Consider the following 16,032-nt stretch of genomic DNA (forward strand, 5'->3'; position numbering starts at 1 on the left):
CCGCCTCCAGCGTGTAGTGGACACCTGACATATTCAACGGAACCCGAAACCCAACCCCCCTTTGGCGCAAGTCGAGGAATCTGCAGCGTACACGGTCGCAGAACTGTCTGAGCCTCTGAAAGAGTTGTAAGTAATAATAACAGGAAGTAAACATTTTCACGCTGAGGCGTTGAAACCTTTTGGATAGCAAACTACAAAGTGTTTCGTTCGCAGCCCCAGAGATGTCAATTTAGCTGTGAATGAAAGTAAATTAATGCCTCGATTGAGGATCGAACTCAAGACCTTAAGATTATGAGACTTACGTGCTGTCTACTGCGCTATCGATGCACGTGAATAAACACAGCTCAATAATTATACTTGAATTGTATTCCCACCTTCGAGATGAAATCATAAACATGTACTTGTGTCGTAGCACAGTAGCAGAAGCTAGCGCTTACGAATTCCGATATAAAACTGACCCTATCGCCACTGCATGTAGAATTCGAGCCGTAAAGTAATGATGATGAGGTAGGTGACGTCATACGTGCTCAAACAGAAGGACAAGGCACTGGTAACATTTCTTTTGAGTCTGTATTAGGTTTTGGGATGTAGGTTGTGGTAACAGGGATCGGTAGCATTGACCGAAATTAAGGTTCAGGCATTTTCTCTGCCTCGTGATGACTGGGTGTTGTTTGATGTCCTTAGGTTAATTAGGTTTAAGTAGTTCTAAGTTCTAGGGGACTGATGACCATAGATGTTAAGTCCCATAGTGAAAAAAAAGGGTTTCAGTGATAAACAGAGTGCTGTTGTATACTCCTAGGTTCTTCACTTAAGCTTTGTAAGTAGGCTTTCATGGTATACTGTGCATCTGTTTAAGTTTTTAAGCATCTCCACAACTCTCTCCCATGGGTGAACAAACCGGTGAACATTCGATCTGTCCTTTCTACAATATACTTTGACAGTAATACTTGGTATGGGTCACACACACTTGAGCAATACTGAAAAACGGATCGATTGAGTGTTTTGTAACAAGTGTGCTGATTGAATTTTCCTACGAATGAACTGAAGTCTGTCACCTGCTTCACGTGCTACTGAGCCTATGTTACTGATCCAGTTTCTCATCCATACAGACTACAACATCCAGGTATTTGTATGAGTTGACCGATGCCAGTTGTGACTCACGGATGTTCTAGTCTACCATTTTTCATTTTTTGAAGTGCACAATTTTACATTTCTGAAAGTCTAAACGAAATTGTCAGTCTTTGAACCACTTTGGAATCTTGTCACAATCTGACTGAACATTACTGCAAGTTTTTGATCAAGTGAGCGGAGAGGAAACGAGATCCTCTAGAAATTACTCAATGGGTTTTTGTTCGAATTTTCAAAGCCAAACAATGGGTCGGAAATGGACAAATCTGGAATCAAATTAGCCAGCGTGATATCCAGTGTTACGAAATAGGATTTAATTGCTTTAGTATAATTACTTGAGAATAATTACTAAAACATGAATTAGTGTTTTAAGGGAAAATTGAAATATATAACCAACAGACGCAGCTAGCTATGTAAATGATGTGTCAAAAAATCAATCTCATCGTGGCTTAGCTGTTTTACGCATGAAACTTATTACTTTGGTGGAATTCTTTCTTCCGTGGTGAAAACAAATTACAGCAGAAGTTAAAACTTCTCTGCTTTCTCTTGTTCCGTATAGACCCAAAAATAATAGAACTCTGACCGATAAAATTAATGCTGTTTATTGCTTCCTACAGAAAAGACGAAAATTAACCTAAATTTTGAAAACCAAAACGTCTATGAAATGTTTAGTGAAATTTGGCGTACGTTGTTTTGAGCATCATTTAAATCCATGTTAAAACCGATCGTGTCCGACAATGTTCCGTGAGTGCATTACGTATCTCACTTCTCCCCATATGAGACTGCGGTCCTGCATTCACGAACATGATCGTTTTGATGGTCCAGGTGTTACAGCTTGGAGAGGTATAATGTTGCACTATCGTACTGAACTCCAAGACTTTGAACAATGTACAGCCATCGGTCAACATTATTGGCACACTGTATTCCTCCCCCATTTGCGTCTTATCATGGGTGCATTCCGGCCTGACATTTTATGGATGACAATGCGCGACCGCATCGAATTGTGCAAGTGAAGGAGTTTTTGGAACGGCAGGGTATTCGGCCAATTGACTGGCCAGCCTGTTCTTCCGACTTAAATACCATCTAGCACAGTGGGATACGTTGGAGAGACGTATTACCGCATATCCACATCCACCAACGACCTTCCAGCAGTTATCAGCAGCTCTGGTGGAGGAATAGAGCCCCTACCTCAAAAGCTGCTTACCTAAGTTGTGTCCAGCACGGGAAAACGTTATAGAGCATACTTCGGCGTCCGTGGTTATCGCACACACTAGTAATAACCATGTTCCGTCTTTTGTAATGTTCAGGGGATAATCATAAATTACGCTGATTTCAGTGTAACTATTGACTTTGAATGAAAGGCTCATTTCTGTTCGTCTCATTGGGTATTTCTTTTAGTTACCTCCTATACTATAGCGTGACACTATTTCTATACGTGGTCCAAGTTTCATCGAGCTCTGTTACTTGGCAGTGAGGGCAGCGAGCTATGTTACTTGGCTGTGACATATCATGCGGATGTTGGTGTCGTCCTTATGTATTGAGCACCTGAGTCATAGTAGTAGTAGTAGTAGTAGTAGTAGTAGTAGTAGTAGTAGTAATATTTATTTACCCGTGAATCACTTTTACAGTTTCCGATCAAAAAAACATAATTCAGTTTACAGACATTTATGTACCTACAGGACGAGTTTGACAAAGACAGGTTAGACAGCCGGCCGTGACAGCTTTGAACATGTGATGAAACGATTCATTCTTTTCACCGTTACAAAATAAACCACGAACAAGCTAATTAAATTATTCTGCTGGAACTTAAATCGAAGCACCCCTCCCCCCCCCCCCCCCCCACTTCCCCAAGAAGATCACTATTATCAGGTGCTCATTTACTCTTTACGTGACGTCACTAATTCAAAGTGCGAATCTTAATTAATCAACAAAATAGTGTAAACGTCAACTATACATTGTACGAATTCGATGAGCTATTATGAAGTTTCAGTTATCACCACAAAATCATAAACATAGTGTTTTGTTCCGTCCACACGTATCACAGTGTGTCGCTAGTGGAAGTCAAAACGAAATAGCGCTGCCTACTGATACTGGGGAGGTGAGTTACCCCCCTGCACCCCCTCCCCCCCCCCCCCTCCTCCTCGCACGCACACACCCTTTTTGGTGGCAGAACTACACACGTGTACTTGCAAACATATCAAGAAATTACTTCCTAACTTTTTTTTAGGTAATAATGAAACCTTTATGACTGTCCCTTATATGTCGCTCGTGTACCGAACAGGTAGACAGGCCACCATAATCAAAAAGACATTAGGATGCTTCAGAATCGTGGTACTAATTTTTCTGCCCCATTATGTTTAAATCGGTTCTCACAAAAGTGTTTCCCATAACTTACAGCTGAACTTACTGGTAATGAAAGCGATTTATGAAATATCAGATTAAATTTCTTAAAGTAGATTTAATTTGTTGTACCTGGGTTTATCAAAATGTTGCTGTTTATCTATCTTGTTTCGATTTAGGTTGATTTACGAATAACTTGCAGCTAACGCGTCATAATTCTTGTTAAGTTACTTGTAGAAATGAAATGTTAGTCGTTTCCTAAGATATCTAACTTCTTCAGAAAAAATTTAATTTTTAAAAGTTAATTTGTTTATATTTCATTTTTTTAAATATAAACATTAACTTATCCATTCTTTAAGCAGACAATGCTTCAGTACATAAAAAGGATGTCTTTCTTTACATAACTATTGTGACACTTCTGTATATTAGGAATCGAACTAGGTATTAAATTAAATAATCTGTAACTGCTTTGTACACAAAGATGAGTAACGAGCCACACTATACGCAATCCGCAGAAAAATTCTAGAAGTTGATGCCGGAAAGTTATAATGTGTCCGTAAGCAGCGTTTTGATGAAAATCGAATTTACTAACGCAGAGAAGTGAGCGAATGAAAAAATCGAAAAACAAGATGAATTGCTGAATGTATTTTGAATAATCAGTAGAGTAAAGCGCAAATAATTAACTCTTAGTTTTTTTATAACTCATATAGCCTGAAAGTGTGGTGTTTTGTTGCGCATATGTAACGAGAGAAGTGACAAAACGAATGATTTTTCTTCCTCTAGTTCCGGTTGACATCTCCACTCTGCAAGCAGCAGCACGGCATGTGATGGACGATACCTGTGTACTGAAATCATTTTCTCCCTTCCACACTATTCGAGATGGATACGCCTGCGTATTAAGTCGACTTTCTGCGATTTTCACTGTGCGAAATGTATGTACGCAGTCATGATGCTTCTTGACTAATCGTGTAGCGTACTGTGTCGGGTGGTTCGGGAATACGTGATATAGCGTTTACCATACAAGGAAGAAAGACAGACCTATGTTTGTAGCTTTTTGAGATTTAGAGAGGCTGCTGACAATGTTGACAGGATTACAATTCAAGAAATAAAATACAGTGACAGAAAGGTTGCATACAAGTTGTTCCGAAACAAGGCTGTAATTATAAGAGTCGAACAACGTGAAGTGGAACCAGTGGTTGAGAAAGGAGTGAGACAGAGTTGTAGCCTATTTCAGCTGTTATTCAGTTTATACACTGAGCAAACAGTCAAGGAAACCAAGGAGAAATTTAAAAAGGGCATTAAAATGCAGGGAGAAGATACTGTGAGTATTTTCATTCTTTTGGAAACGGCAGATGACGTGGAAGAGTAATTGAACGAAATGGATAGAGGATTGAAGAAAGAGTATAAGATGAAAATCATAAAAAGCAAAGCATGGGTAATGGAATACACTGGAATTAAATTAGGTGAGGCTTTGTGATTTAGATTAGGAAATAAGACACTAAAAGTGATAGATGAGTTTTGCTTTTTGCGAAATAAGAGAAGTGATGACGGCCGAAGCAGAGAGGACATAAAATGCACACTGGCTATTGCAGCCACAGAACTTCGAAAAAGAGTACTTTATCAATGTCCACTATCAGTTAAAGTATTTGAAAATCATTTCTGAAGCTATTTGGCTGTAGTGTATTCTTGTACAGTAGTTGAAACGTGGACGATATTGAGTTCAGTCAAGAAGAAACTAGAAGTTTCCAAAATATGGTGGTATAGAAGAGTTCTGAAAAGTAGATAAGCAGGTCGAATATCAGATCCTGAGATACTGAATCGAATTATGGAAAGAAGAAATTTGTAGAACAACTTTACGGAAAGAAGGGATCGGTTGACAGGAAAAACCTTACGGCATTAAGGAATTGGGAGCTAAAAGTTGTAGAGGGAAACCAACGGATGAATGCAGTAAGCAGATTCAAATTCGAAGAGTCGTGCACAGGATATTCTGGTGCGTGGAGCTGCAACTTCGGACTGAAGACCACAACAGCAACGTCTGTACAGCATACGACGTGTTCTGCACATAGCTTGTAATTTGTATTGTATTACCTATTTCTCGTTGTCATAACTGGCACCGACGCTGAAATATCTAAAATGCGAATTTTTTCAACTACTTTATTGTCAATAGCTATTTTTGCTCTACTTGGTTAATTTACCTTTGAATATAGTTCCTTATTTGTCTCTTTAATAAGTAGTCACAGCATACATCACTAAGTTGGATTATTTCGTCTTCTGATTACTTCAAAAGCAACAAAAAATGTTTAAATGGGTCATTTGTAATTTCCTTTAGTGAGTGTGTTGTGAATTTCACGTAAACACCAGAAGTACTTGGTATTTCTTTTTAATGATCAGACTGCTGTGCAACGTCCTCGAAGCTGCCACTAAACATCATGCAAACAGATTCGTCTGCTTTGAAAAATGGAAAAATAATACATCTAGATGGTGTTAACAAATGGCCAGGTCACGATTTTCACTGCACACAACTGTGCCCTATCGAAAATAACATTTTTCATTAAAAAAATCCTCAAGTATTTCTGTGCAATTTTGTGGAAGTTACTATATGTTAACACGAAGTTCTACAAGCATTACTTTTCGGGTCACATAGCCATTACTTGTAAATTACTTTGGGAGTACGTTGAAAAAGTTGTGGGTTATATTAAGAATTCAAATTTTATGGCGAAACACAAATGAGGGATCCAACCTTCAGATACTCATACATTTCGTATTTAGAGCATATGAGCAGTTCCGGGATTTAGACGTCCCATCTTCAGTCGATTCAAGCGTTGCATGCTCGTCATTTAGAGAGAGCTTTCTAGTCTAACAGTTCACTGCAAACGCGATATACTCATACACTCTTGATGCGGTTGTCTAGTGGATTTCATGTCCGATAAAAGTCGTACAGAGGATCCAGATTTATGAGCTTATTGTATTTAAAGAACTGGTTATTAGATCCCACCTAGGAGTGAAATTTAAAAACAAAAGCGTGATTCATCAACAGCCTGATTGGTATTCTGATTTACCTTGAAATTTGCAATGGTTCCTGCGACGTATTTCTTTAAAAAATATATAAAATTCGTACGTGAGGTACAAGGTCACACGATTTTTTATTCCTTGTTTAATTATTTATTCTTGAGACTACCGGTTTGGATTTAGTTCCAGAATGTGCACTAAGACAGCAGTCAGTCTGTTTAATTAAGTGTATTCAGTAATCACCTCATATGGTATGTACGTCACACTAATAGTAAATACTTTTCAGATAATCCAGCTATTCAATAATCACCTTATATGGTATGTTGCGTCACACTGATAGCATATATTTTAAAATAAACCAATTATTAGCCTAGTGGAAGATAAATACACCGTTGTTGAACAGGCCGTGACCGATAACGGGAAAAGAACTTTGTGAGCTGGACGCACAATAAATACAGATATATTAATATTCTGTTGAGATGAGATGTGATAACTGTATACTTGTGGACACAACGTCTGTTTAAAATTCAGGTTTCTGTTTTTGAAGCGACCGATCAAGAATCTTCCCGACGACCTAGACTAGTAGTTTCCCAGTTCCCAATGCAGTTCTTAGGGCGACCAAGTCGCCTTTTTCTTTCCCCGATTCCCTCTCCACCAACAAAAGATTGTAGGCCACTTCAGAGACCGATTCGCTTGGCAATGTTTTCAGCTCCGTCGGCGGCTCCACGTCACAGTGCCTCTGCTAGTGATACGACAACCGACCTACTGGTGTCAGCGACCTATTTATCAGGTAACTATTTTCTCGTTCAGTCGGTTTTTTTAGTCGAATAAAACAAACGAACGAAACTAGCCTCTACGGCCATGTCAGCTATATGATCGTTTTCATTCACTCTGGATTTGAGTAGTTCCGATTAATGTGAGACCCTGACACAAGTCTCTGTTAGGGAATTCATATAAATATTTTCACTCAGACGCCGGGTTTGAGTGATTTCATTTGCATAATTTTTGAGTATTTTAGGTTATACGTGAACCATGACTTGGGTTACCAACTTCTTAGTGACAAATAACGTATCTTATTCCAAGAAGAGGTGAATAAAAAGTGTGTTTCTAAAAATGAAGTATTTTCAAAATTTCTGTTTTTATTTAGTGGAATACAAATATTTCGTACTCCTAGCATTAAATATGAATGTTTGATTAGTTGAGAAGGCTAATAACAGTTGTCAGTTTATGTTTAAATAAGTGACCATTTTACTGAAGCTCTCTCTCGTTTCCCACTGGTTTGCACCCATCACCATTACTTCTGTTTCGGTAACTGCTGCGGTGACGTGAGCAGAAAGCATATAAAATAAAATTTCTTTAATTGTTCGGTGACTTAATTACTTGCTTCTTACGCATATACTGTCGTCGGAAGTAGCCTTTTTTGCCAGAAATACATCATCATTCTTTAATTTTTTAATTAATATAGTTTCATAGTATAAGCCATTCAGCAGATACTGTATATCGCTTTGTGTGAATCTTGGGGACACTTTTGATCGAGACATACGATTGCCTCCGTTCCCACACCACTGATTGTTTCGGCAATCTGAGCGAGACTATTCGGAAAAAACGTGTTCATAAACATGGACGAAAAACTGTACCGAAAGCTATTCGTTGGCACTCAATAAAAAGCAAAATTTAAATTTATTTGGTCCTCGTTCTCTTTTCCCATTGGTTTTCACCCATCACCGGTGATTCTGCCTCGCTAGTTGCTGAGGTGACGTGAATTAAAAGTTTATGAAATACAATTTTCTTAATTGTTCGGTGACTCAGTCACTTGCTTCTTAAGCATGGATATCACTTGTTGGAAGCATTCTTTTTTGCCAGAAATATTTGTCATCATTCGTTAATTTTATTTTCATCATCATTCGTTAATTTTATTTTCATTTTTTAATATATTTTCGTAATATTAATCATCACTGCAGATACTACATATCGCAATGGACTGCTTTAGGATCACATTTCATTTAGTCATATAATTTCTTCCATTTCCACGCCGCTGAGTGTTTCGGAATTCTGATTAGACAATGTTCGCTATTAAGAAAACTCCTATTCATAAACATGGACAAGGAACTGAACTGAAAGCTTAGTTATTGGCATTCTATAGAAAGTAAAAATCGGAAGCGGAATAAAAGGGACGTTAGGCGATAACAGAGTGCAGTCAACAATAATGATTCGACAATGGTAAAACGAGCGAATATTCCCGCTCAGAATTGAATGCGCTAAACGGTTTTCGTCAGTTGCTGCCAGAGGTTTATTTGACTCAAAAGACTGAATGATTAGTACAACCCAACTACAACAGACTAGGGAAGGGGAAAAATCGTCCAGTATTTTAGTTCTAAGTAACTGATATTTTTCGGTATCGTTTCGTCTCGGTTATAACAGACATTTTTCATTTTTTACCAATAACTGAGTAAAAAAAGGAAATACCGATTAGTCTTAGAAGCAGTGCTAAAAATTTTTCAGTTTTAAAGTTATTTTTATTCGTAAAATTTCATTGCTTTGAAATATTACATTATTATAGAAAATGAAAGAAAGCGATCAGTGCTAATTTAATAAGAATGCCGACGGAAACGAGCAACAAACACATAGGTTAAGGATTGGAGCAGCACTGTTGAGACAAGAATGTCCCTGTTGCCGTGTGCTGGCTTATGGTATGCGTCTACTTCCAGTGTTCTAGACTGACCTCCACGTGGTCTGGTACAATAGTCATTGACACCCACTGTATTGCAGAACGACACTAAGTCTAGTAGGGAAATATTTTTCGAAATGATGCATCAATGGAGTGCAGTGCTTCCTTTACTTTAAAAGATTAAAGATTTGTTTGTCATTTCCATGAAATAATAAAAGAGGAAGGACATTACTATAACAGAAGTACATAGAAAACTTAACAGTTCATTCGTAATGGACAACAAAAATTGAAAGTAGCTGATCTGCTTCCTGTGTCTACATAATATGCATTTATCTGCATGCAGCCCTTGAAAACGTCTACATTAACAGAGTTCTTCAAGGTTAGTCTTCACCCTTTGGCATTAGTAATGCCCAAATAGTTGTATGATTCTCAACTACAATATGATTTTTGAGCACAGTTTCAAAAATTGGTGTGTTATTCAACCACTTATAAGTTTTAGAGGCAAGCAGCGAAGGAGGTTGGACTAACTTTTCTTTTTATTTTCCTGTTTAATTTAATATAGTTCAAATGGCTCTGAGCACTAAGGGACTTAACATCTGTGGTCGTCAGTCCCCTAGAACGTAGAACTACTTAAACCTAACTTACCTAAGGACATCAGACACATCCATGCTCGAGGCAGGATTCGAACCTGCGACCGTAGCGGTCACGCGGTTCCAGACTGAAGCGCCTAGAACCGCACGGCCACAGCGGCCAGCAATATAGTGATTGTATGTCTTTTGAAACTGAAAGACTGGGGATGTTTCGATCTTTGTTCAATTTCTACTTTCATTGCGGGAAAACTGTGTTTGTGTTCTGCCTTACGGCAGGTGTTGTCATGGGGGAAGCCTCGTCAGAGAGATCCACCGCATGAGCGTCTAGAGAAGTGATTCCAGTTGTGGTTTCCCGTTGCCTTACACTGGTGATGATGAAATGATAATGAGGACAACACAACACCCAGTCCCTGAGCGGAGAAAATCTCCGACCGAGCCGGGAATTGAACCCGGGCCCCTTGGCGTGACAGACCGCGACTCTGACCACTCAGCTATCGGAGCGGACATTACGAGAAATAACAGGAATAAAAAACCGAAAATTGACTATTTCAGAAACCGTTTACTTTGAGCTGTTTTAGCAGTGAGGTTAAACTGAAAAAAAACTATATAAGCGAAAACCGGTTGTTTCAGCGATAAGCGCCATCCCTTCAACAGACTCAATCGATAGCTTCTATTTGGCTGGCTTCACTCAAAAGAATGGATAAATAATCCAACTGATACGTGAAACTTCAGACGAATGAGTTGATTGTTTTCCAGCAGCCGACTGAATCGACTGCTTCCGCTCGGTTGTCCCCGCCGCTAGCCCGCGCGCGTACTCACGGACTGTCGCGGCTGCGTGCTGCGGCTGGTTCGGTGAGCGGCGGCCGGGCATCTGCTGTGTCGCCGGACATCTGCCGGCGGCGCGCCAGGCCGCATCTTTTAAGTCGCGCGTCCCCCACCAGGGGCTCCGGGCAGCCACACGGGGCCCAGACACGGGCGCAGCGCGCCACTGCTCGCATGCTCCATATTTTCACTCTTTCGACCACCTCGAGTCCCACTGCCACCAATAACACGGTTTTGCGTTTTTGCAGGATCCTTGCGGACGTCAAATGGTGCAGTGCAAAGACCGTAGCGGAACATTTTCTTTAGTAACTTAAATTTCTACACAACTTTATTACGAAGTTTTTGCCACAAATGGCATTTTTTTGCTGTTTGCGTACTAAAAGACTGACGGTCTTAACGTCACGGAAAACTTTCTTAAACAGAGATATCACGAGCTGTTGCTAATAAACTACTGGCCATTGAAATAGCTACACCACGTAGATGACGTGCTACAGACGCGAAATTTCACCGATAGGAAGAGGACGCTGTGATATGCAAATGATTAGCTTCTCAGAGCATTCACACAAGATTAGCGCCGGTGACGGGATCTAAAACGTGCTGACATGAGGAAGGTTTCAAACCGATTACTCATACACAAACAACAATTGATCGGCGTTGCCTAGTGAAACGTTGTTGTGATGCCTCGTGTAAGGAGGGGAAATGCGTACCAACACGTTTCCGACTTTGATAAAGGTCGGATTGTAGCCTATCGCAATTGCGGTTTATCGTATCGCGAAATTCCTGGCGACGTTGGCCGGGATCCAATGACTGTTAGCAGAATATGGAATCGGTGGGTTCAGGAGGGTAATACGGAACGCCGTGCTGGATCCCAACGACCTCCTCTCATTAGCAGTCGAGATGACAGGCATTTTATCCGCATGGTTGTAACGGATCGTGCAGCCACGTCTCGATCCCTGAGTCAACAGATGAGGACGTTTCCAAGACAAAACCATCTGCACGAACAGTTCGACGACGTTTGCAGAAGCATGGACTATCAGCGTTTACCCTTGACGCTGCATCAAAACACCTGCCATGGTGTACTCAACGACGAACCTAGATGCATGAATGGCAAAACGTCATTTTTTCAAATGAATCCAGGTTCTGTTTACAGGATCATGATGGTCGCATCCGTGTTTGGCGACATCGCGGTGAACGTATATTGGAAGCGTGTATTCGTCATATTGCCATACGCCATACTGGTGTATCACCCGGTGTGATAGTATGTTGTGCCATTGGTTACACGACTCGGTCACCTCTTGTTCGCACTGACGGCACTTTGAACAGTGGACTTTACATGTCAGATGTGTTACGACCCGTGGTTCTGCCCTTCATTCGATCCCTGCGAAACCCTACTTTTCAGCAGGACAATGCACGACCGAATGTTTCAGGGCCTGTACGTGCCTTTCTGGATACAGAACATGTTCGACTGCTGCCCTGGCCAGCACATTCTCTAGATCTCTCACCAATTGAAAACGTCTGATCAATGGTGGCCGAGCAACTGGCTCGTCACAATAAGCCAGTCACTACACTTGATTAACTGTGGTGCCGTGTTGGAGCTACATGGGCAGCTGTACCTGTACACGCCATCCAAGCTCTGTTTGTCTCAGGATCTATGCTCCCAAATTGCGTGAAAATGTAATCACATGTCAGTTCTAGTATAATATATTTGTCCAATGAATAACCGTTTATCACCTGCAGTTCTTCTTGGCGTAGCAATTTTATTGGCAAGTAGTGTACTTGTGTGTCGAAAACTTAATGTTCTGGACTGCAACAACACAACATACACATAGTATTCTGTTTCTCCCTGATGAGCTAAGTGGTGTCCGTAGTTAACAGTTAAAAGGACTGTCTGTAACTTGTACTAACACTGCCGCCGTTGGGTAAGCAGCTGCAGCAGCAAGTCGTATAACCCTAGCTTACCTATTTGTTACATAGTTTAATTAATTTCTTTGCATGTTTATGGGTACTTGCATTGTTTAATTCATATATTTAGGGCGTATTATAGTATTTGAGGGTTGTAGCATCGCGCCTTAGTACCTGAATAGTGCAAATTCGCGTAGTCGTCTGTCTTCTGTTTTTGTTTTGAACAGCCAGTGTCGGTTGGTCACAGTCATTGTGCTCCCTGCCGCCGTTGGGTAAGCAGCTGCAGCAGCAAGTGGTATAACCCTAGCTTACCTATTTGTTACATAGTTTAATTAATTTCTTTGCGTGTTTTTGGGTACTTGCATTGTTTAATTCATATATTTAGGGCGTATTATAGTATTTGAGGGTTGTAGCATCGCGCATTAGTACCTGAATAGTGCAAATTCGCGTTGTCGTCTGTCCTCTGTTTTTGTTTTGAACAGCCAGTGTCGGTTGGTCACAGTCATTGTGCTCCCTGCCGCCGTTGGGTAAGCAGCTGCAGCAGCAAGTCGTATAACCCTAGCTTACCTATTTGTTAGATAGTTTAATTAATTTCTTTGCGTGTTTTTGGGTACTTGCATTGTTTAATTCATATATTTAGGGCGTATTATAGTATTTGAGGGTTGTAGCATCGCGCCTTAGTACCTGAATAGTGCAAATTCGCGTAGTCGTCTGTCTTCTTGCCATCTGAAATCGCGACTTAACTGACCAGGCCACGTTTTCCAGTCGTTTAGGATCCAACCGATATGACAACGAGCCCAGGAGAGGCGTTGCAGGTGATGTCATGTTGTTACCAAAGGCACTCTCTTCAGTCGTCTGCTGCCACAATCCATTAACGCCAAATTTCACTGCACTGCCATAACGGATACGTTCGTCGTATGACCCGTATTTATTTCTGCTGTTATTTTAGGCAGTGTTACTTGTCTTAGCACTGACAACTCTATGCTGTTCTCGGTCGTTAAGTGAAGGCCGTCGGCCACTGCGCTGTCCTTGGTCGGAGGTAATGCCTGAAATCTGGTACTCTCGGCACAGTACTGACACTGTTGATCTCGGAATGTTGAATTCCCTAACGATTTCCGAAATGTAATGCCAAGCGCGTAGCTCCAGCTACCAATCTGCGTTTAAAATCTGTTAAATCTTGCATAAATAACCTGTGTACAAGTGACAGTTCCGTCAGTTCACTACCCTTTTGTACCTTGTGTAAGCGATGCTACCTGCTTCTGCATATGTGCATATCGCTAGTCCATGACTTTTTTCACATAATGAAAATCACTCCACCGTTGACCCATTCAAATATATTTTATACCAGAGAGTTAATAAATTAAAATCTGTGTTGGTGTGTTGATAGCACTGGGCCAAGTTTTGAGCGTTTGTGGTACATGAGTATGGTTCATACGACTTTTATATGCATCGTGACCAGTTTGTACAGCTGAAAGCACTCTTAAATGAACGCGCTCATAAGCGTGTTTGCAGGTTCGCCCACTTTTTGTCCTTCATATTTTTCAGCTTGTATCATTCATCTTTTCATGTGAGAACATAAGTGCATTGTTTCAGCACGTCCACAACTAAATAATTATGGTGTCCCACTGACTGTGTATTCGTAAAAGAACATTTAGTACGGTACTACTACATGGGTCAGTCGATCACAGCACAGGGTGTGTTGGTTCAGTAGTTGGAGCAAATCGGCCCATATGATTTTGTCAGTAAACTAGTTACGAGACTGGTTATTTAACTGAAAGTAATCGACTGTACTGCTCACAGTGTATTTTAATATAAATTCTTAAAGCATTATGACAAAAACTACAATCATAAATTGTGTTAACATTGTTACAACAACAGCGTAACTGAACAGTGTGTTCAGAACTTTTATCAGTCTTCGTCTGAATGCCCAATTAGATCTTCATAGTTCAAACATTCCTAAAAATTTCTTTCACGTCACTTTTAACACATGGCAGATGTGTCCACTCCTCCATTGAATCCTTTCATTATCTGGATTGCTGTGAGAAAATAGTTTAATACATCTCAAAGGAAGGGCGTTCTCATCCTCATCTCCACCTTGAAGAACCTTCTCGGGAATGCCTACTTCCTTATTGCGTTTTAGTTGAGGCGTTTTATCATATGATTTAGCTTGATCATGGGCACTTTAAAAAAAAGGGTTTTTATGCAGAGTATCTATACCTCCCTTTAAAGTGTTTTCTTTTACGTCTATATAGGCTTGTTCGCATTGTAACGCATCTATCACAAGAGTGTCTGTCAGTACAGTTGCAGTTCTTTATCGATAGTTTCCTGTCTTTTTTCCTTGGTTGACATTTTTCAAAAGGCATGACTTCTTCAGGCGTTGGGTAGCACAGTTTGTCAGCTAAAGCGAGGTTCTAGTTTTTTCGGATGAAGGCACTCATAGTAGTGCAGAAACCTAGGTCAAAAGACTTCTTTTTTGCTACCGAGAGCTGCTATTACTTTAATTATATTTTGCAAACGGTCGCTGACCACTCAGCCATGTTCAAAACTTTAATAGACGTTTTTTTGAGAACATAGGCCTACCATTGTGTTCTTGAGCAATTTAAGGGGCATGTTTCAGCGATGAAAGCACAACCAACAGAATTAGGATCAGGTTTACCCGCTATGAACGAAGTATTCGGTGAAAATCAAAGACATTAAATAAATATAAAAATCAAAATCGCATACATGTCATCGGTTCGAAATTAATACAAGATACAAGTTGCTTAGCTTACGTAAAAACCTCAATGGATATCATTTAGACTTTGATTACAAATGTATATATTAAATAAGAGCAGTTGCTTACATAAAGACAGTGGAGCAGGTTGGCCGATGGCCGACGTGCTCCTATTTATGTGGGTCATTGTGCCCTATCACCACATTGGAATTTTTTGTTTCATTTACGAAAACTTTTTAAATATTTATCGCTGTTAACAATGTCAATTATTCTTTAGACTGTGGACTTTAATCATTGTACTTACTTGTTTAGTAAGAGTATTGTCTTGGGACACACAACGTAATATACTGAGTAAGAAAAATTTAATTTCACTAACAAGAAAACATACAATGCTTGCTCAGCCTCGCTCGACATTTTAAATGCATTAACGTGCTTGTGGAAAGACGAAGGGCTTGTCGCTATCAACCTCCTTGGTTCGTGCCGTATTCTGACGGCACTTTAACGAAATACACTCCTGGAAATTGAAATAAGAACACCGTGAATTCATTGTCCCAGGAAGGGGAAACTTTGACACATTCCTGGGGTCAGATACATCACATGATCACACTGACAGAACCACAGGCACATAGACACAGGCAACAGAGCATGCACAATGTCGGCACTAGTACAGCAATGCAGGCTGCTATTCTCCCATGGAGACGATCGTAGAGATGCTGGATGTAGTCCTGTGGAACGGCTTGCCATGCCATTTCCACCTGGCGCCTCAGTTGGACCAGCGTTCGTGCTGGACGTGCAGACCGCGTGAGACGACGCTTCATCCAGTCCCAAACATGCTCAATGGGGGACAGATCCGGAGATCT

The 16,032-nt window shown here is 40.4% G+C and overlaps 1 protein-coding gene across 2 annotated transcripts in view; it reads right to left on the minus strand.

Moving 5' to 3' along the window:
• Window positions 1–10,614, minus strand: part of LOC126335208 (uncharacterized) — a 68,353-nt gene extending 57,739 nt beyond the window's left edge. Inside the window, exon 1 of one of the 2 annotated variants that reach the window (XM_049998221.1) lies at window positions 10,555–10,614. In XM_049998221.1, coding sequence (XP_049854178.1) covers window positions 10,555–10,606 — 52 coding nt within the window. In that variant the 5' untranslated portion in view covers window positions 10,607–10,614. The remainder of the gene's footprint in view (window positions 1–10,554) is intronic. The other variant, XM_049998220.1, reaches the window with a different exon arrangement.
• Window positions 10,615–16,032: the final 5,418 nt, after the last annotated feature.

The sequence above is a fragment of the Schistocerca gregaria genome, chromosome 2, assembly GCF_023897955.1.
Source record: "Schistocerca gregaria isolate iqSchGreg1 chromosome 2, iqSchGreg1.2, whole genome shotgun sequence".
Taxonomy (NCBI): Eukaryota; Metazoa; Arthropoda; class Insecta; order Orthoptera; family Acrididae; genus Schistocerca; species Schistocerca gregaria.